The sequence below is a fragment of the Bombina bombina genome, chromosome 8 (assembly GCF_027579735.1).
Source record: "Bombina bombina isolate aBomBom1 chromosome 8, aBomBom1.pri, whole genome shotgun sequence".
NCBI classification, from domain to species: domain Eukaryota; kingdom Metazoa; phylum Chordata; class Amphibia; order Anura; family Bombinatoridae; genus Bombina; species Bombina bombina.
Window position 1 is genome coordinate 190,492,981 of NC_069506.1, and position 22,819 is coordinate 190,515,799.

At 37.2% G+C, this 22,819-nt stretch overlaps 1 protein-coding gene across 1 annotated transcript in view; it reads left to right on the top strand.

The window, feature by feature from the left end:
• TRPM4 (transient receptor potential cation channel subfamily M member 4) overlaps positions 1 to 22,819 on the top strand; it is a 167,050-nt gene that overhangs the window by 99,555 nt on the left and 44,676 nt on the right. Inside the window, exons 8-14 of the mRNA XM_053690797.1 lie at positions 2,297 to 2,482; positions 5,464 to 5,563; positions 5,648 to 5,766; positions 14,277 to 14,648; positions 15,718 to 15,849; positions 16,505 to 16,634; positions 17,346 to 17,491. Of these exons, the coding sequence (XP_053546772.1) occupies positions 2,297 to 2,482; positions 5,464 to 5,563; positions 5,648 to 5,766; positions 14,277 to 14,648; positions 15,718 to 15,849; positions 16,505 to 16,634; positions 17,346 to 17,491 (1,185 nt within the window). The remainder of the gene's footprint in view (positions 1 to 2,296; positions 2,483 to 5,463; positions 5,564 to 5,647; positions 5,767 to 14,276; positions 14,649 to 15,717; positions 15,850 to 16,504; positions 16,635 to 17,345; positions 17,492 to 22,819) is intronic.

The following is a 22,819-nucleotide window of genomic DNA, read 5'->3' on the forward strand; positions in this document are numbered from 1 at the left end:
CCATTGTTGAAGGTTAGTTCAGGAGCGTGCACGTTTCTGCAGTATTATATGGCAGCAGTTTTGCAACAATGTTATACATTAGCAAGAGCACTAGATGGCAGCACTATTTCCTGTCATGTAGTGCTGCAGACATGTGCATGCTACCTATCTAGATATCTCTTCAACAAAGAATAACAATAGAACAAAGCAAATGTGATAATAGAAGGTAATTGGAAATTTAAAAAAAATTGTATTCCCCATCTGAATCATGAAAGAAAAATGTTGGGTTTCGTATCCTTTTAAACTAAGCTTTGTTTCTTGTATGTTAAGCATATTAAAGGATAATAAAACAGGTTGAGATCTGTGCATATCCTAAAAGGGCTAATTAATTAAAAATAGTTTGCATAAAAAATTTTTTTAAACATTGCTGGCAAGTATTTTAAAATAATTTTCAAAAATAAGCAAAATTAATTACATAGCTAAGCTGCCTGAAGCAGTCAGCTCCACCCCCCTTATCAGTGTTTAGACACAGGCATTGTATTTCAACTGAGTTCACAGCTTCTAGGCATGCTCCAGCAGATAATCCCTATGCACTTTTGCATTCTACCAAAAGAACAATAAACATAGATACAGCCATAAAAGGAATTGTGTGGGGGCCAGGGGTGGAGTTAGAGCTTAAAGGGACATTAAACACTAACTACATGCTAGATAGAATGATGCATTCAAAGAAAAGATTAGTTCATGACTAACATGTAGATGTATTTTTTAAAGTTTCATTAGTTGTTTAAAAAGTGACAAAATAAGTGTAAAGTTGTAGTGTCTATAAAACGTGTTAAAAAATACCCTTTTAACCTCAAGGGGAAGGTGGGAAAGAACTCGAGATGACAATCTCAGACCTTACTCCAGATAGACCTATGTACTGGATAAGGTAGTGCCTAATGCCGATTGTAATGTATTAAAAAAGGAGAGAAATGAGAACAGAGGCATTAATATGGCACACTTGGGGGATTGACATTTCATAACAAATTGAGTAGGTGATTGAGTGTTGTGGGACTATGAAGTTAGTTTAAAACTTAACGTTTATTATTTATTATTCATTAGATAAAATATATATATATAGTTGTACACAGTGGTGTGGACCATGCCACTATATGTTAAAAATCCATTCACATACATATAAAGGAAAACGAAAATTAATTAACTAAAGATAAAAGAAATTTTTTTTTAAAGAAAGAAATAATTTATATACAAGCACTGCTAACTCTCTGTATTAGGAGTAACCTCCTATAAGTTGCACAATTAAATATGTAGTATCTGGGTGAGGTTATCGTCCTAACTGGTTACTCAGTTTCTATGTGGTCCGCAGCATGCTTAGGTGGAGGTATTAGGAAGAAGTACTATTATCGATACTGCTTATGTGCCTTGAATCAATTAAACTGGAAATACTTCTAACACTCTCTCATTCCCAAAATTAGCTTGCTTTGGGAATGAGAGAGTGTTAGAAGTATTACCAGTTCGTTTTCCTTTATATGTATGTGAATGGATTTTTAACATATAGTGGCATGGTCCACACCACTGTGTACAACTATATATATATATTTTATCTAATGAATAATAAATAATAAACGTTAAGTTTTAAACTAACTTCATAGTCCCACAACACTCAATCACCTACTCAATTTGTTATGAGATGTCAATCCCCCAAGTGTGCCATATTAATGCCTCTGTTCTCATTTCTCTCCTTTTTTAGTGTCTATAAAACACTGGGAGCTGCCATGTTGTAACTTGTGTTACCTTCTCTGCTGTGGCCAATTAGAGACAGTTATACATAGGTCACTAGAGTGTGCAGCCAATGGTTGTGCTGGATTTAACAGTGTTCTGCACTTCCATTTCTAACAGGAACTGAAAAGCTCACAATTTCAGAATGTAATTACAGGCAAAGAGGACAAAATAAATAATGAAAGTATATTGCAGAGTTGTTTTATATATACAATTTATCATTTTATATTACCATCTCAATGTGTTTAATGTCACTTTAACAATTTAGAAACTAAAAAGAAAGGGTTAATGGCGAGGAACTGCAGTATAAATTTCCAGGTACAGTAATTAAAGTACATGTTATATGTTGTCTCTTTCCCAACTTGTTTTATGTCCCTTTAAACAGAAGATTGTATATATACAGTGTGCAAAATGAGGATCAGAATACAGTAATACTACTACTACTAATAATAATAATACAATGTAAAATGCATAAAACATCTACAAAAATCATGGAACCTTCTGACAATACTAACCACCTTCCTAAATTACATTTTAGAGGGTTTACGATGCCACAGAAAACACAATCCCATGCCTTTTAGTGACAGGGTGTGGTGGGGTAGCAGACTGCCTGGCAGAAATTATGGAAGAATCACTAACGATGGAGTCCATCAGATGTTTAGTGGAAGAGAAACTAAAGCAACATTTCCCTAAAGAGAACATTACAACACAAATGTTTGAACAGGTCAGTACTACACCAAACAATTAGGTACTTCTAGTATCATACATACAGAGAAGAAATATGTTTACTGCAAAGCATAGATGGGTGTAATAATGATTTTATAAATGATAACAATAAGTGAGATAGATGATAAGTTGTTATCTTCAAGAGGAAACATGGTTACTAAGAGAAAGATCTAAATTTATTAACAAAAGGAAAATTGTTTTTTTATGTCTACATTCTGTATTAATATTGAAAGTTTAATTTTGACCTCTGTGTCCCTTTAAAATTTGCTAAAAAGGAATTATTCTAAAGAATAATTATTACCATAGTGAATTATAAATCTAGAACCTTGTTTAAAGGGACAGTGAAGTCAAAATTAACTTTCATAATTCAGAATGAACATGCAATTTTAATCAACTTTCCAATTTGCTTCTGTTGTTCTTTTGGTATCCTTTGTTAAAGAGTAAACCTTGGTAGGCAGCAATACGCTAATAGGAGCTAGATGAACATACAAGCCAATGAAAAGAGGCATGCATATGCAGCCACCAATCAGCAGCTAGCTATGTGAGTTGCTGCTCTAGGTATACTTTTCAGCAAGGGATAATACAAGAACAAAAAATTTGATAATAGAAGTAAATTGGAAATTAATTTAAAATTGTTTTCTGTGTCAGAATCAATAAAAGTATTACTTTAATCTTTACTGTCCCTTACTGTTCTCTAAGAATAAAAATAAGATAAAGCCTGGTTCCCGTTTCCTCAGATGGCCACAAAGTATTAAAATGATCACTGGGTAAGACTATAAATTATTACTATAATTATGTATGATACAAATTATTAGCACTGATAGATTGTTAAATATATAGGGTTATATTTGGCCTATCACCTTTAAGAATACATATTTTTGTGGTTTAAAAATGCTCTTTTAAGTTTTGAATCATCAAATCAGCTTTTTAACCTCTATTTTCAGCATTTTCAGATGTGATACGTCAGTGTTGTTTGAAATTATTTGGAAAGCGATAACAGAATATGTCAAGGGCCCAAATGACTTTTTATCAACACATCATACCACTAAAAAAATATTTTCACATTGCTATACAGCTTCAAAGACAAATCAGATATCATGGGAAGATATTAATTGTTTTACATTTACATTCAACCACTGGCTTCAGAATATAATGTCAAATATATATTAATTCATTCAGTCCTGCTTCACTGGCTACATGAAATTACAACAGTTTGAAAACTATAGAACATATATCACTTTCTAGTAGCTGTTGGGATATGAATTATCATAAATAATGTTAGCATATTGCCTATACCTTTTTTGTCACATTAATAATTAAAATAATCTGTTTTTGGAAGGTTAATGGTTATAAATAAATAATAAAAAAAAAATATATACTATGTAATGTGTCTAAAATTTAGGCCTGGAATTTAGGCCTGAAATTGAAATAAAATGCTTAAAGGAATATGAAACCCAATTTTGTTTCTTTCATGATTCAGATAGAACATGCAACTTAAAGCAACTTTATAATTTACTCCTATTATCAATTTTCTTCGTTCTCTTGGTATCTTTATTTGAAAAAGCAAGAATGTAAGGTTAGTAGCCGAACCATTTTTGGTTCAGTACCCTGGGTGCATTTAGCCACCAATCGGGAAGCACTACCCAGGTGCTGAACCAAAAATGGGCCGGCTACTAAGCTAACATTCTTGCTTTTTCAAATAAAGATACCAAGAGAACAAAGAAAAATGCTAATAGGAGTAAATTAGAAAGATGCTTAAAACTGCCTGCTCTATCTAAATCAAAAAATAAAAAATGTGGGTTTTATATCCCTTTAAATGAACATGAAACCTCAAAATTTTCTATCATGCATCAGACAGTACATACAGTTTTAAGCAATTTTCCAGTTTACTTCAATTATCAAGTGTGCTTCATTCTTTTGTTGTCCTTTGTTGAAGGAGCAGCAATTCACTGCTGGTAGCTAGCTGAACACATTAGTTGAGCCTGTCACAAGAGGCACGCTGATCCCGAGCCTACGTAGATATGCTTTTCAACAAAGGATACAAATTAGATCACAAATTAGATCATAGAAGTAAAATTGAAAGTTGTTTAAAATTGCATGTTGTATCTGAATCAGGGAAGTTTACATTTCACTTAAATGTCCCTTTAAGGCATCGTTCTTTCATATACACCATTTTTACCTTTATTTTATAATATTATTCTGTTACACTTTTTAAGTATTTAGGCAAGAAACACTGTCACATACCTTTTACAAAAGTCTGCCTAAAGCACAATAGGTACTTCATTTTGTTAAGGATCCAGAATTTTGAATGAGTCTATAATTGAATATAAAAATATAATTTAGCCCTATTCTATTTTGTCCCAGAGGGTCATATAGTATTAAAGTGATTACTCTAGAGAAAATGAGAAAATGTATGGCCCAGCTAATAAAACATTACTGTAAGACAAATTACAATGGGATTCATTATTGCAGGTTTTGAGAGGCAACTAGATGATGTTCTAGGTCAAGAGGTTATTATTATTTTATTATTATAATTTTCTAATTAATGTATACATTTATTTAAATCAATTAAAAGGACATAAAGGTAAAAAAAATAAAAGTTTGTTTTGGTGGCACTTAGCATGCTATGTTTGGGTATTTTCCTTGTTGAATAGAATATTGTTTCCCAATTCCAGTTCTCGGGGCACACTAACAGGCCAAATTGTAAGGTTTACTTTGGTTGAGAGCAGTTTAATAACCATGGTTAATAATCAGCTGATTATATTTCACCTGTGCTCTAATTCAGATATCCTGAAGAACTGGTCTGTTAGTGTGTCTTGGAAACTGGAAATGATAAACACTGGAATAAATGATAATGAGCAAAAAAGCTGTAGTAATATGGATCTATTTTCTAAAAGCAAACCGTTTTAGCTTGAAATAAACAATGAAATGGGAAATTTAGCATCCATATATTTATATATATTTGTTTTACTTCCCAAGATTGAGAAAATAATAGAAAACCGGGAACTGGTTACAGTATATTCAGATGCTGATGGTGCGGAAGACTTTGAAACTGTGATTCTCAAAGCTCTAGTGAAAGGTAAGTGTATTGCTGAGCTGTTACAATATACTTCACGGTAATTGGCCGAGCTGTAATCTTCTGATATTTTTCTGTTCTGTTTAGCATGCAAAAAACAGTCAAGTGATGCCACAGAGTATTTGGATGAGCTTAAACTGGCTGTTGCCTGGAACCGTGAAGACATTGCCAAGGCAGAATTATTTCATGGGGAAATCCTTTGGCGGGTGAGCAATTACATGGGCAACAAAAATTCAGGCATTAGTTTAGGAAGACACAATTGTCTTCTATACACAAAAATAAATGATTAAGTTTGTAGCAGCAAACTATAGAATGTTAGAAGGAGCTATTACTTGACATTTTGTTTGTTTTTAAATTAAAGGGCCATGATACACAAATATTGAAACAATTGAAAGTGATGCAGCATAGCTGTAAAAAGCTGACTATAAAATATCACCTTCACATCTCTATGTAAAAAAGATATTTTAACTCATTCACACCCCACTGTAAAAAGAATTTAAGCAGCCAATCAGGATGCTAGTCCCAGAACTTGCAAGAGAGTGTGCATCTGGCATGCACAGGCACAGTCATGTTTTTGTTTCACTTTCTCCCAGGGAGGCTTGGGGTAATACTTTAAAGGACCAGTAAACACAGCAGATTTGCATAATCAACAAATGCAAGATAACAAGACAATACAATAGCATTTACTCTGAATTTCAAATGAGTAGTAGATTCTTTTCTAACACATTTTAAAGTTATGTATATTTCCACTCCCCCTGTACCATGTGATAGCAATCAGCCAATCACAAATGCATATACGTATAGTCTGAGTTCTTGCACATGCTCAGTAGGAGCTGGTGACTCAAAAAAAGTGTAAATATAAAAGACTGTGCACATTTTTTTTAATGGAAGTAAATTGGAAAGTTGTTTAAAATTACATGCTCTATCTGAATCATGAAAATTTAATAAAGCCTGAGTGTCCCTTTAAGGCAATTTATGCAAGCTTTTGCTTACTTTCCCCTCTCTCCCTGAGCTTTTATGGTGTCACATGCTTTTAAAATGTGGATTATCAGTTTTGCATCAACAATCATGATAGGCAAATAATTTTTTGCAATAGTAACCAAGTTAAATCAATGCTAAACCCCCTTAAGATAATACGAGAGTGCAGGCTACCTCAGTCTGCACATGTGCAAACAGACGGCTAGATTATGAGTTTTGTGGTACGGCTTTTAACACTGAAAAATTGGCTATTACGCTGGAATGGCCAGGAACGCATATTATGAGTCGCATCGGTATAGCTATACAGCAAGCATTTTAGCTTGTAATGCAACGTCCATTCCACACTCAAAAAAAATGATGTTTGAGTGTGGGATTTTCCATTGCGCCGTATTACAGGTTGTGCGGTCCGGCTAAAATGCTTGCGTTACAGCCTATACCGACACGATCCATACAGCCATTTGAGAGCAGTAGTTATGGATTTGCAAAACAAAAGTGTTTCATAAAACTCATAACTAAACTGTTACAAAGTACACTAACACCCATAAACTACCTATTAACCCCTAAACCGCCACCCTCCCGCATCACAAACACTATATTAAATTTATTAACCCCTAATCTGCCGTCCACCCACATTGTGACTATTAAATTAACCTATTAACCACTAATCCGACCGCCCCCCCCCCAACATCGCTGACACTATATAAACCTATTAACCCCTAAACTGCCGCCCCCAACATCGCCGACACCTAAATAAACCTATTAACCCCTAAACTGCCGGCCCCCTACATCGTCAACACTATAATAAAGTATTAACCCCTAAACCTCCAGCCCCCCACTTTGTAACTACAAAACTAAACCTATTAACCCCTAAACCGCCGCCCCCCCACATTGCAAAACACTAATTTAAACTATTAACCCCTAAACCTAACACACCCTAACTTTAAATTAAAATTGCATTATAACTATCTTTAAAAAAAAAAACTTACCTGTGAAATAAAAAAAAAACTTTTAAACTAAAAATTAACCTAACATAACTATTCTAATAAAATAAACAAATATTACCAATTAAAAACCTAAATAAAAAATGTAAAAAAACCTAACACTACGAAACAATTTAAAATAATCTAAAATTACAAGAAATAATAAACACTAAATTAGGAAAAATAAAAAATCTCTAAGCTTACAAAAAATAATAAATGAAATTATCAAAAATGAAAACAATTACACCTAATCTAATAGGTCTATAAAAATAAAAAAAGCCCCCCAAAATAAAAACATCCCCTAACCTACAATAAACTACCAATAACCCTTAAAAGGGCCTTTTGTAAGGCATTGCCCTAAATTAAACAGCTCTTTTACCTTAAAAATTACTACGCCCCCCTAAAAGTAAACCCACCCAACCAACCCCCCAAAATAATAAAACCTAACTAAAAAATCCTAAACTAACCATTGCCCTTAACCCCTTAAGGACATGGCCATTTTTCAATTTCTTTCCCTGAAGGACCAGGGCTTTTTTTAAATTTCTGCAGTGTTTGTGTTTAGCTGTAATTTTCCTCTTACTCATTTACTGTACCCACACATATTATATACCGTTTTTCTCGCCATTAAATGGACTTTCTAAAGATACCATTATTTTTATCATATCTTATCATTTACTTTAAAAAAATGATAAAATATGAGGAAAAAATGGAAAAAAACACACTTTTTCTAACTTTGACCCCCACAATCTGTTACACATCTACAACCACCAAAAAACACCCATGCTAAATAGTTTCTAAATTTTGTCCTGAGTTTAGAAATACCCAATGTTTACATGTTCTTTGCTTTTTTTGCAAGTTATAGGGCCATAAATACAAGTAGCACTTTGCTATTTCCAAACCACTTTTTTTTCAAAATTAGCGCTAGTTACATTGGAACACTGATATCTTTCAGGAATCCCTGAATATCCCTTTACATGTATATATTTTTTTTTAGAAGACATCCCAAAGTATTGATGTAGGCCCATTTTGGTATATTTCATGCCACCATTTCACCACCAAATGCAATCAAATAAAAAAAATTGTTCACTTTTTCCCAAATATTTTCACAAACTTTAGGTTCCTCACTGAAATTATTTACAAACAACTTGTGCAATTATGGCATAAATGGTTGTAAATGCTTCTCTGGGATCCCCTTTGTTCAGAAATAGCAGACATATATGACTTTGGCGTTGCTTTTTGGTAATTAGAAGGCCGCTAAATGCCACTGCGCATCACACATGTATTATGCCCAGCAGTGAAGGGGTTAATTAGGGAGCATGTAGGGAGCGTCTAGGGTTAATTTTAGCTTTAGTGTAGTGTAGTAGACAACCCCAAGTATTGATCTAGGCCCATCTTGGTATATTTCATGCTACCATTTCACCGCTAAATGCGATTAAATAAAAAAAAACGTCAAATTTTTCACAATTTTAGGTTTCTCACTGAAATTATTTACAAACAACTTTTGCAAGTATGGCATAAATGATTGTAAATACTTCTCTGGGATCCCCTTTGTTCAGAAATAGCAGACATATATGGCTTTGGCGTTGCTTTTTGGTAATTATAAGACCGCTAAATGCCGCTGCGCACCACACGTGTATTATGCCCAGCAGTGCAGGGGTTAATTAGGTCATTTGTAGGGAGCGTGCAGGGTTAATTTTAGCTTTAGCGTAGAGATCAGCCTCCCACCTGACACATCCCACCCCCTGATCCCTCCCAAACAGCTCCCTTCCCTCCCCCACCCCACAATTGCCCCCGCCATCTTAAGTACTGGCAGAAAGTCTGCCAGTACTAAAATAAAAGGTGTATTTAAAAAATAAAAAAAAAATTGTATAGCATATTTACATATGCAGCTGTGTAGGATCCCCCCTTAGCCCCCAACCTCCCTGATCCCCCCCAAACAGCTCTCTACCCTCCACCTCTAACTTACTGGGAGCCATCTTGGGTACTGGCAGCTGTCTGCCAGTACCCAGTGTGCAAATAAAAATGTATTTTTTTTAATTTGTTTTATTTATTTTCCTTTTTTCTGTAGTGTAGTGTAGCTTTCCCCCCCCCCCCCACCAATCCCCCACCCGCTCCCAGATCCCTTAGATTAACTTTTATTAGGGATTTTATCCCCCCTTACTGCCACTTCTGTACTATGTCTTTTTCCGTAGTGAAGCGGTTCCCACCCGCTCCCTCCCCGTGCACGCGCCCGCCCGCCGCCCCCCGTGCACGCGCGCGCTCCGGTGCGCACTCCCGACAACCCCGCCCGCGATCCCGCCCTCCTCTCTCTTCAGCCTTTCATTGATGGCCGCCCACCCGCCTCCCACGTCAGCTCCCACCCACCAACGATTGCGGCCATCGATGCCGGTGCAGAGAGGGCCACAGAGTGGCTCTCTCTGCATCGGATGGGGGAAAAATGTTATTGCAGGATGCCTCGATATCGAGGCATCACTGCAATAACTGTAAAGCGGCTGGAAGCGATCAGGATCGCTTCCAGCCGCTTTAATCCCCAAAGTCGTACAGGGTACGTCGCTGGTCTTTAAAGACCAGGTTGTGTGCGACGTACCCTTTACGACTCGTGTCGTTAAGGGGTTAAAGAGGCATTTGTATGGGCATTGCCCTTAAAAGGGCATTTAGCTCTTTTACAATTGCCCAAAGCCCTAATCTAAAAATAAAACCCCACCCAAAAAAACACTAACCCCATAAAATCTACTCACAGTTCTCGGGAACGTCTTCTATCTTCATCCTGGAGGCGCAGGGCGGAGTTATCCTGGAAGACATCCTGCGCGGAGCGTCCTCTTCATATGGTCACTGAAATCAGCTCTTTTACCTGTAAAAAATACAAAGTCCCCCCAACAGTAAAACACACCACCCAACCAACCCCCCCAAAATAAAAAACCTAACTCTAACAAAAACCTAAGCAACCCATTGCCCTAAAGGTGCATTTGTTTGGGCATTGCCCTTAAAAGGGCATTTAGCTCTTTTTCAAAGCCCAAAGCCCAAATCTAAAAAAAAAAACACCCAAAAAAAAAAAAAAATTAACACTAACCCCAGAAGATCTACTCACGGTTCCTGAAGCCCAGACATCCATCTCCATCCAGGTGGCGAGGTCTTCATCCAGGCGGCAACATCTTTATCCATCCCGGGGGCGTCTTCTATCTTCATCCCGGTGGCGCGGAGTGGAGCCATCCTGGAAGCCAAAGACCTCCTGCGCGGAGCGTCCTCTTCATATGGTCGCCGCCTTACACTGAAGTTGAATGCAAGGTAGCCGTTTCAAAATGACGTACCTTGCATTCCTATTGGCTGATTTGATTCTTCAAATTCAAATCAGCCAATAGGATGAGAGCTGAAATTATATTGGCTGATTTGAACAACCAATAGGATTTCAGTAGCTCTCATCCTATTGGCTGTTTTGAAAAGCCAATAGGATTTCAGAAGCTCTCATCCTATTGGCTGATTTGAATTTGAAGAGTCAAATCAGCCAATGGAATGCAAGGTACGCCATTTTGAAATGGCATTCAACTTCAGTGTACGGCAGCAACCGCATGAAGAAGACGCTCCACGCAGGATGGCATCGGCTTCTAGGATGGCTCCGCTCCATGCCGCCAGGATGAAGATGGAAGACACCCCCGGGATGGATGAAGACTTTGCCGCCTGGATAAAGACCTCACGGCCTGGATGGAGATGGATGTCCGGACTTCAGAAACCTTGAGTAGATCTTATTTTATTTCTTTTGGGTAGGTTTTTTTTTTAGATTAGGGCTTTGGGCTTTGAAAAAGAGCTGAATCCCCTTTTAAGGGCAATGCAAAAGAGCTAAATGCCCTTTTAAGGGCAATGCCCATACAAATGCCCTTTTAAGGGCAATGGGTAGCTTAGGATTTTTTTTAGAGTTAATTTTTTTTATTTTGGGGGGTTGGGTGGGTGGTGGGTTTTACTCTTGTTAAGACTTTGCATTTTTTTTACAGGTAAAAGAGCTGATTTACTTAGGGCAATGCCCTACAAAAGGCCCTTTTAAGGGCTATTGGTAGTTTATTGTAAACTAGGGGGTGTTTTTATTTTGGGGGGGCTTTTTTATAGGGCTATTAGATTAGGTGTAATTGTTTTTATTTTTGATAATTTTGTTTATTTTTTGTAATCTTAGTGTTTTTTATTTTTCGTGATTTTAGTGTTAATCGTTTTTGGTAAACATAGATTATTTAAATTTTTCGTAGGATTTTTTTTTTTTGTAATTTAGATTGTTTTATTTTGTCCGTAGTGTTAGGTTTTTTTAAATTTGTAATTTAGATATTTTAATTGGTAGTATTTTTTATTTTATTAGATTAGTTATGTTAGGTTAATTTATTTATTTAAATAGAGTTGTATTGTAATTTTAATTTAAAGTTAGGGAGGTGTTAAGTTTAGGGGTTAATAATTTTAATTTAGTGTTTTGCGATGTGGGGGGCCGGAGGTTTAGGGGTTAATATGTTTATTTAGTGGTGGAGATGTGGGAGGCCGGAGGTTTAGGGGTTAATAACTTTATTTAGTGGCGGCGATGTCAGGGAGCGGTGGAATAGGAGTTAATAGCTTTTATTAGTGGAGGCGATTTCAGGGACGGCAGATTAGGGGTTAATAACTTTATTATAGTGGCAGCGATGTTGAGGAGTGGTGGAATAGGGGTTAACAACTTTATTATAGTGTCGGCGATGTCAGGAGAGGAGAAATAGGGGTTAATAACTTTATTATAGTGGCGGCAATGTTGGCGGCAGCAGATTGTTAGACTTGGGGTTTATGTTAGGGTGTAAGGTTTAAATGTAATGTTCTTTTTTCCATAGATATCAGTGGAGTTGCGTTACGGCGATCGCCATTCCGCACTTCCGGTGTTTTTTTCTAACACTCTCTCCCCATTGATGTCTATGGGGGAAAGCGTGCATGAGCACATCAAAGCAGCCCTTGGCTTTTGTGCGATATGGAGCTTAACGCCACCATATCGCACGCACAAGGAGGCTTTTCAGAAACTTGTAATGGCAGCACTATGGAAGGTGAAATAACGTAACTTTTGTTGCATTCGTTTAGCGCAAAACTCGTAATCTAGGTGATAGTTAACTAGAGTCATTCATGCAAAATTAACGAATCAGAACATGTGTTTTTATTACATTACAGGAATGCCCCTTTTAATAGATTTTTCGTTACTTATCTATAGGTATGCTATAGACACATGATCAGTTTTTGTCTTGCGCAGGAGGTGATGACAAGATCAATTTGTGGACTCTAATGGAAGTCACATTGGAAGGTCAAGTGGATTAAATGAGACCTCTGGCCACATTCTCTTTGTGGAATATTTACTAATATGTCAGAACCTGAAGAAAGGATGCTGAGTTGTTAACCAATAGTAATCAAGATGTCTTAAAGGACTTGACAAATCCAATGAGCTAAGAAGCCACAGCTTCTAGATTTTTACTTCTGGCTCCTAACTACTTTGTATTATTTTGCATATATTTTTATAAAAACAAACAAACTTGTTCTGCTCCTCAAATTTGTCACTGGCTCTTGAATTTGATGCCAGTTTGACAGTCTACCCTAAAGTGAATAAACCCTTAAAGGGACATTAAACTGCTGGGCACATCTAGAGTAACATGATCTCTACTGAACATGCTGCTGGTTTTCCTCTTGTGACTGCAGCTCTCTTTAAAACAAGTCTCTTATATTAACCCATTAGAGAAGCTAGTTGTTAAAGCTCTGCATCTTTATACTGGACATCACCATCTTGGAACGCAAGTATTGTTGCTTCCTGTGACAAAAGTAGAGCACTTTCACTGATTTAATGATGTCACCAGCTTTTTGACAGCAGTGCCTTACACTTTGGGTTATTTGCATAATATTAAGTGGAAATTGTAGTTTTTTTGTTTAAAAGTTACATAACAAGTATAAAAAAAACCCCTCAGGAATAATTTAGAAAAATGCAGCCACTGCAGAAACATACAGCTCCTGTCCTGTATTGTGCACACTAACTAACTAAAGTGAATTATGCATCTTGTTGAGAAGAAAAGAATATCCCTGTTCTGTGAGTGTGCACTGCTTCTGTCACTTAAAGCGACATGAAATCCATACATTTTCTTTCATTATTCAGATAGAGAATACAGTTTTAAACAACATTCCAATTGACTTCTATTATGTAGTTTACTTCATTCTTTAGCTATCCTTTGTTGAAGAAATAACAATGCACACGGGTGAGCCAATCACATAAGGCGTCTATGTGCAGCCACAAATCGGCGGCTACTGATCTATTTAGCAAAGGATATCAAGATAATGAAGCAAATTTAATAATAGAAGTAAATTGGAAAGTTGTTTAAAATCGCATGCTCTTTCTGAATCATGAAAGAAATAATTTGTGTTTCATGTCCCTTTAACCTCCCTGATGATGTCACCCAGTGTAAAGGTGCAGAGCTTCACTAATTAGCACTTTTTAAGGGTTACGATAAGAGAATGACTTTAAAGAGAGCTGTAGGCATGGGAGGAAGTATAATAGCATGGGGAGTAGTAACCATCTTACTGTAGCTGAACCCAACAATTTAATGTCTCTTGACATCAACTGAGGCTAAGAAACCAGGTTATCTTATGTTTTCTTCTATTTTATAACAGTTTTAGAATCTCTAATAATGTTCTTCCTGTATATTCTTAATATCTCCTTGTCCATTGTGATGTTTTGCTTCTTACTGTTATCCAAGCTAATTTTTTTGTCTTTGCCCTTTTTCCATTAGGCCTGTGATCTTGAGGATACAATGACAGATGCCCTAGTGAATGACAAACCAAGCTTTGTAAAGCTTTTTATTGACAATGGCTTAAACATTGTGGATTACCTAACATATGGACAGCTTGAAGAACTTTACAGTTCTGTATTGGACAATACTGTTCTTTGCCAGCTGCTTATGCGCAAGCATGAAGAGCGTAGAGAATCCAACAAGGCTCAGTATCAGGATTACATACCAGTAGACACCATTGGCAAAGGAAAAGATTTCAAGCTCTATGAAGTTGCTAAGGTTTTACGAGAGTTGATGGGTGATGTTTGCGCACCATTTTATACCCATGTCTTGGGGAACACAAAGGGCTCTGTCAGCAGAAGGAACTTAAGTGTAAGCATAATGGGTGATGTATGCTATTCTATAAGCCTTATTCAGTTTATGATATAATTCTCTGTAGTTTTTATTGAGGTTTCAAGAGAATCAATACAAACAGACTTCAACATATTATAGAACAGTCCCAATAGCAATAATCAAAATCAAAGACATCAAAATACAAAAAACATCTGAGAAGAGAGCAACCATGCATATTAGAAACCTCTGTTTTATTAATGGGATGTCCTCATATCCCTCACAAGGCTACTCTTTAGCCTACACAAATTATTGGAGGAGATATAGGAGGATAAATTATCTCAGAAAGGAACAGGTCAAAAGGCCACTCGTGGACCCAACATAAGTATGAGACACATGTAAAACAAACAAAACCTGTATATTGAGACATATTTATCATAGCCAAGAGTTTAGAAATAGATATATCAGATATCCACAACTGAACAACAAACAGAGCAACTCTATGTAGTTTTTAAAGATGTTGTTATGGAAAAAAAACATAACAAAAAAGAGGAGCGAGGGGAAAGAGTGGAGAAAATTGTATGGAAAAAGAGAAGTAAATATGGTACCTTTTTACAGATATGTTCATGTGATATTTTCCAGCCAGCTTTTCACAGATATGCTCAGTGGTGTATTTAGTTTTCTGTGCTGCCCTAAGCACTCAACATTCTGCTGCCCGCACCACCACCAGTTTTTAGGCCTTTTGTGCCCATAATATTTTTTGGGGAGGTGTGTGTGTGAATGTATGTGTGGAGTAAGACTCAAAAAGTGCTGCCGCTCCCAAAATCTGCCACCCTAGGCAAGTGCCTTTTTTGCCTAGGCCAAAAATACCCCTGGAAATGCTACATCGCCTTCAAGTGATTCAGCATTTTGGTAACATGTTCCTTTAAACATGAGTACTAGTAGGAAGTAGCTATCACCCAATCAACATTAGCAAGATGTACCTATCACCAATAAATATTAGTTGGAAAAGCACAACTGATACAGTTGTTTTAGTTTCAGTTTAAAGTCAAGCAGCTTTTACATAACAGTAGTTAGGATACACTTATGAAAATATATCTGTTGTTTGCAGAATAAATCTCAACAACACAACAGTCAAGATAATAAATATGAAAATAAGAAATCAACAAGTCCCTGGATTGACCTCTTCATCTGGGCAATATTACAGAACCGTGATGAGATGGCTGCATATTTCTGGGAGATGGTGAGTACTAGGGACACCGAAACATGCCTGGAAACTAAATGCGTTTGTTTTTCTACTTGATATTTTCCACCCACACAAAAAAAAAGAAGCTTAAAGAAACTAAATGGTTTAAACTCATCACAGGTGGCATATTATTATACTAAATAATACAATGAAATAAACAGATCTACTCTAGTGAATTGCATGACTATCACATCTCCAATACACTGACCCTTTAAAGCCCCATCCCCTGCTTTCGGGGACCCCACACTGTCAACAGATGTAAGGCTATGAGATGGTGCAATGTACATCATTGTTTGAGTTTCTGAAGAAGTGTTTATGGTATCAGGAGGAGTAATATATAGTGTTATTATTTATACAGGACATATTGAATGTTGGGACAGGTCACAGGGGTAGGTCATACAAGGGGAGGACCTACAGGAGGGAATAATGCGGCTGGGTAAAGGGGCACCAAAAATATTTCTTGCCTAGGGCCATGCATATGCTAAATATAGACCTTGTTCTATGAATATACACATGGATTATCCCATATATTGTTGTTAGTGCCTAGAAACTAGTTAATTTACATGATATACAAATGTAATGTTTTCTGCCTGGTTTACATGATGTGAGTGTGGGCATTTTTTACATATATTTATATCTTGCCCTGCTGCAGGGTTCAGATGCTGTAAGCTCTGCTCTTGCTGCTTGTAAGATCCTAAAGGAACTTTGCCGCTTGGAGTCTGAAGCAGAGGAAGCCGTAGCCATGAAAGAACACGCTGCCAAGTTTGAACAACTTGCAATTGGTATAACATACATTTCATTTTTTTATATATTTTTACCCTTATTGTATTACATTACCCAAATACAAAGCAGTATTATATATAGAATGTCTACCCTTTCCTACTGTAACGTTACTGTTTTTCAGACAATAGTAGATAACCAAGTACACATGTTTTGTTTGTTTTTTCTATTTTTTTTTTTTTGTTTCTCTCTCTCTTTTCACTTTTAACCTTTAACATTTTTTTTCATTCAAAAATATATTTGAGGGTCATTTCAATTGTGCTCTTTCATATGCATGATAGGAATGTTTACAGTAACTAATTATTATAAGATTGCAATATAAATTATTCAGTTTTTCTTGTAGATTATTGTAGAAGCTAGACTTCAGATATTGTACTTAGTTATGCTGTGAACTGACTGACCCTGCTACCTACTACAAAGTGATTGCTTAGAGCAGTGTAAATATTCATTTCAGCTAACCCTAATTGGCCACAATCAAGGAAGATTAGAACATGTAAGTGTTTTACTCACACTCACCAAGTTTTTCAAGTGGTAAATTCTTGTTTTGCAAAACATTAGACATTGTGATAACAGAATTAAAAAAGTCTTAAATGCTTTTCAAACATTTATTTTACATGTAGATCTTATTAAATTGAGTGCTTAATTGCTGATATATACTATACATATATGTAAAAAAAAATACTTCAATATCCTTTTAAATGTTCACTATTCAGGAGTGTTTAATGAGTGCTACAGGAACAGTGAGAACCGAGCTTTCAAACTTCTGGTGCGTCGCTCCAATGTATGGGGCGGAGCCACATGCCTGCAGCTTGCGTATGAGGCAGATGCTCGCAACTTCTTTGCACAAGATGGTGTCCAGGTAATGAAAACATAAGATATTTGGAATCCATGTTATTAATTGGAAGCGCACATTGCAGACTTCAAAAAGCCCAATCCTGCCACATATCTGTCGCTAACTGTCCTACGCAGAGGAGTTTAGATAAGATACTGAAACAAACAATGCATGTTTTCCTAACAAAATGACCGTAACAATCCTTTTCCACTCTAGTAACAAGTCTGAATTGGCTCCTCAAATTAAGGAAAGTGGTTGAGGGACATTGAAAAACAACTGCAGCAAACAATGTATTACTGTATCCAGAAAATGTCATATTTGGCTGGTATGTTAATTTAATGCACAAGTACAGAAAAATCCTGTAATTACAATGGTCTAGATTACAAGTGGTGCGCTAACGTTTGTGTGTGCGCAAGTAAAAGACTACTTATATTACAAGTTGAAAGTAAATGCAATCGCGAGAGCGCCATCACATTTTACGTTTGTCGGGTTAGTGCAACTGAAAAGCTTGCGTAGTGAGTTAAAATACATTTGAAATTACAGTTACACTCATAAAAAAACACTATCTGATAAAAATTATTCATATAAATAAATATATATATATATATATATATATATATATATATATATATATATATAAAGCTATATGGCCTCAAAGGAATATGGTATATGACAAGGTGTTCGACAAACAAAAAAAGAATCAGTCTCCCAGGAACGAACAACAGCTCAGTGGCTTGTTCTATGGCCCGGGTACCACCTGAGCGTAGCTTCTTTTTGGCCAATTGTGCTTTTCACAGAGGAAAACTTTCATGAAGCCTATCAGTCTGATCCCACCTAATAAAGTCAGTCCAGCCCCGAAATACCAAGCAATTCTGCTCTGAACAAGGGAAACTTCAGGAAAGTTTTCCTTTGTGAAAAGCACAATTGGGCAAAAAGAAGCTACTCTCAGGTGGTAACCAGGCCATAGAACAAGCCACTGAGCTGTTGTTTGCTCCTAGCAGATTGCTTATCTTTTCTGTTTTTGTCTCTATTGTATATATACATACGTATACAGGCCTATATATGTGTGTGTGTGTGTGTGTGCATATATATATATATATATATATATATATATACACTCACTGGCCACTTCATTAGGTACACCTTGCTAGTATCGGGTTGGACCACCTTTTGCCTTCAGGACTGCCTTAATTCTTCATTGCATAGATTCAACAAGGTGTTTGAAACATTCCTCAGACATTTTGGTCCATATTGACATGATAGCATCATGCAGTTTCTGTAGATTTGTCAACTGCACATCCATGTTGTGAATCTCCCGTTCCACCACATCCCAAGGTGCTCTATTGGATTAAGATCTGGTGACTGTGGAGGCCATTGGAGTACAGTGAACTCATTGTCAGTTTGAGATGATTTGAGCTTTGTGACATGATGCATTATCCTGCTGGAAATAGCCATCAGAAGATGGGTACACTGTAGTCATAAAGGGATGGACATGGTCAGCAACAATACTCAGGTAGACCGTGGCATTTAAACAATGCTCAATTAGTTCTAAGGGGCCCAAAGTGTGACAAGAAAATATCCCCCCCCACCATTACACCCCCACCACCAGCCTGAACCGTTGGTGCAAGGCAGGATGGATCCATGCTTTTATGTTGTTTATGCCAAATTCTGACCCTACCATCTGAATGTTGCAGCTGAAATCGAGACTCATCAGACCAGGCAACGTTTTTCCAATCTTCAATTGTCCAATTTTGGTGAGTCTGTGCAAATTGTAGCCTCATTTTCCTGTTCTTAGCTGACAGGAGTGGTACCCGGTGTGGTCTTCTGCTGCTGTAGCCCATCTGCTTCAAGGTTCGATGTGTTATGCGTTCAGAGATGGTATTCTGCATACCTTGTTTGTAACGAGTGGTTATTTGAGTTATTGTTGCCTTTCTATCATCTCGAACCAGACTGCCAATCTCCTGTGACCTCTGACATCAACAAGGGATTTTTGCCCACACAACTGCTGATCTACTGGGATTTTCATGCACAACTATATCTAGGGTTTACCATTATCTGTAAACCATAGAGATGGTTGTGCGTGAAAATCCCAGTAGATCAGCAGTTTTTGAAATACTCATACCAGGCCGTCTGGCATCAGCAACAAAGTCACTAAAATCCCCTTTCTTCCCTATTCTGATGCTCGGTTTTAACTTCAGAAAGTCGTCTTTACCACGTATGCTTTGAGTTGCTGCCATGTGATTGGCTGATTAGCAATTTGTGTTACCAAGCAATTGAACAGGTGTATCTAATAAAGTGGCCGGTGAGTGTATACATATATATATATATATATATATATATATATATATATATATATATATTTATATATATATATATATATATATATATAAAAATAAAAGAGGGATTACTTATCACTTTACCTGTGAACCCGTGAGACACAAGTTCACAGGCAAAAAGGCTAGTGTGATCTGTGCTAATTTAACTCTATAGGTCAGTGGACATAGGTAATTAAAATATAGATGGTGTAATACAAAGTGACCTCTACAGGCAGCTAAGAGACAAAAAAAAAGGAAAACAGCCCTTAGTAGCAGTTACCTATCATATAAAAGTACAACAAAAACAAGGAAAAGTCCCAGTGCTCTAGGAGGGGTAAAACTAAGTCTACACAGGATCAAAAATAAGACATAGATGTTCCAACGATAAAAACTAAAACGAAATAAAATTAAAATATAGACAATCTAACAAAAATGAAAAGACAATGGTGAAAAGACAAAGGAAATGCGAGCAAATATATGGGTAAAATAACAAGGGTAATACTACATTTGCGCCTAGATTACGAGTTTTGCGGTAACAGGGGTGCGGTGCTAACGAGCAGTTTATGCTCACCGCTCACCTACAGACAACACTGGTATTATGGGTTTTTACAAACCCATCGTTAGCCGCAGAAAAGTGAGCGGAGAGCAAAATTTTGCTCCACATCTCACCTCAATACCAGCGCTGCTTACGTTAGCGGTGAGCTGGCTAAACGTGCTCGTGCACGATTTCCCTATAGGAATCAATGGGGGAGAGCCGGCTGAAAAAACCGCCCGAGTCTAAACACCCCTAATCTTACACCGCATCGGATGTCTTAAAGATGGACCCGCTCCGCACCGGATGGATGAAGATAGAAGATGCCATCTGGATGAAGACTTCTGCCCGTCTGGAGGACCACTTCTGCCCGGTTGGATGAAGACTTCGCCCGGCTTTGTTGAGGACTTCGGCCCAGTTGGGTGAAGACGTCTCCCGGTAAGGTGATCTTCAGGGGGTTAGTGTTATGTTTTTAAGGGGGGATTGGGTGGGTTTTAGAGTAGGGTTGGTTATGTGGGTGGTGGGTTTTAATGTTGGGGGGGTATTTTTCCTTTTAGCTGATTACTTTGGGGCAATGCCCCGCAAAAGGCCCTTTTAAGGGCTATTTGTAATTTAGTGTAGGGATGGGGTTTTTTTTCATTTTGGGGGGCTTTTTTATTTTATTAGGGGATTAGATTAGGTGTAATTAGTTTAAAAATCTTGTAATTATTTTATTATTTTCTGTAATTTAGTGGGGGTTTTTTGTACTTTAGTTAATTTTATTTAATTGCAATTAATTGTATTTAATTTAGGTAATTAATTTAATTGTAGTGTAGTGTTAGGTGTAATTGTAACTTAGGTTAGATTTTATTTTACAGGTAAATTTGTCTTTATTTTAACTAGGTAGTTTATTAAATAGTTAACAACTATTTAATAACTATTGTACCTAGTTAAAATAAATATAAACTTGCCTGTAAAATAAAAATAAAAATAAACCCTAAGATAGCTACAATGTAACTATTAGTTATATTTTAGCTAGCTTAGGGTTTATTTTATAGGTAAGTATTTCGTTTTAAATATGAATAATGTAGTTAATGCTAGTTATTTTATTTAGATTTATTTAAATTATATTTAAGTTAGGGTTAGGGTGTTAGGGTTAGACTTAGATTTAGGGGTTAATGACTTTAATATAGTGGTGGCGACGTTGGGGGCGGCAGATTAGGGGTTAATAAATGTAGGTAGGTGTCGGCGATGTTAGGGATGGCAGATTAGGAGTTAATAATATTTAACTAGTGATTCGTGGGCTCGGCTACAGATTGCCAAAGTTTCAGACTTTTGGTCGGTCACACAGCCTGACGAATTTATAGATCTCACGCAGCTAAACCAACAAACAAACACCCCTAAGTTCCTCACCTTCAAACTGGTTAGGATACAGAGCTTTCTAAAAAGTTGGGGCTTCCTTCCCTCCTCCTCCCGCCCCCCTACTCCCTGGGAGTCTGTTTGGCAGGGGGGACGCAGACTTGTCAGGCCACTTTCAATACACTATGCCATCCTAGACAGCACTTCACCGCCTACTCTGGCCCTGCATCTTCTCAGATGGGACACCCTCTTAGGTGCCGAAACCACCAGCGATGCTTGGCAAAGGGCCATTCTTCTGACGAAGAAGACCCTGCATTGTGTAACAATGTTTGAGACGTATTATAAAGTCCTCTCACATTGGTATCTGGTTCCTACCCGGCTATCCAAAATGTTCCCAGGAACGTCACCCCTATGCTGGAGAGGCTGTGGCCATCATGGCAGCCTGTTGCACGTTTGGTGGGAATGCCCAGTTATTAGACCCTTGTGGGACAGGGCAGTACGTACCCTTCTCGATTATGGCTTTAGAGTATCGGCCGGACCAGCACTTGCCCTTCTCCACCTAGGCCTTCATGCCCTTCCCAAGCACCAAAGTCTCTTTGGTGTTTATCTATTAGCCTCAATCAAAACCAATATTGCCAGAGCCTGGAAAAGAGACTCTTCTCCTAGTTAGAATGATATTGTCCACACAATGGCCTATTTGTACACTATGGAAAAGCTGTATATTTCGACCTAGGCAAGTCTGATTTGTTCGAAATGGCTTGGGCTGATTGGAAAGACAACTACAACACCATATGGCACCCACAAACTCTGATAAATGACGCCTAATCTAACAGTTAGCGACCCGACTACCTTCCTCTCCTGACCTTATAAGCAGATACCTAGAAGCGTTAGCCGTAGCACCCCCCCCTCCTACCTCACCCATATGAGCCCCCCCTATCCCTTCCCCCCTTCCCATTCCCTGCACTCAACCTATCTAAGCTGAAGTGCTCTACTACATAAGCATTGATCCGCCCACCCTCACAAGCAACGACCTGTAACTCAATTACACATAGAGTGAGGCCAAACTTAATTTGAACTTAATTTTAATTTAATTCAATTTGTCTTATCCTGTTCCACTTTACTAATTAAACAAAACCTGTTGTGTTGGGTCAGAAGACCCAGTGTTACACT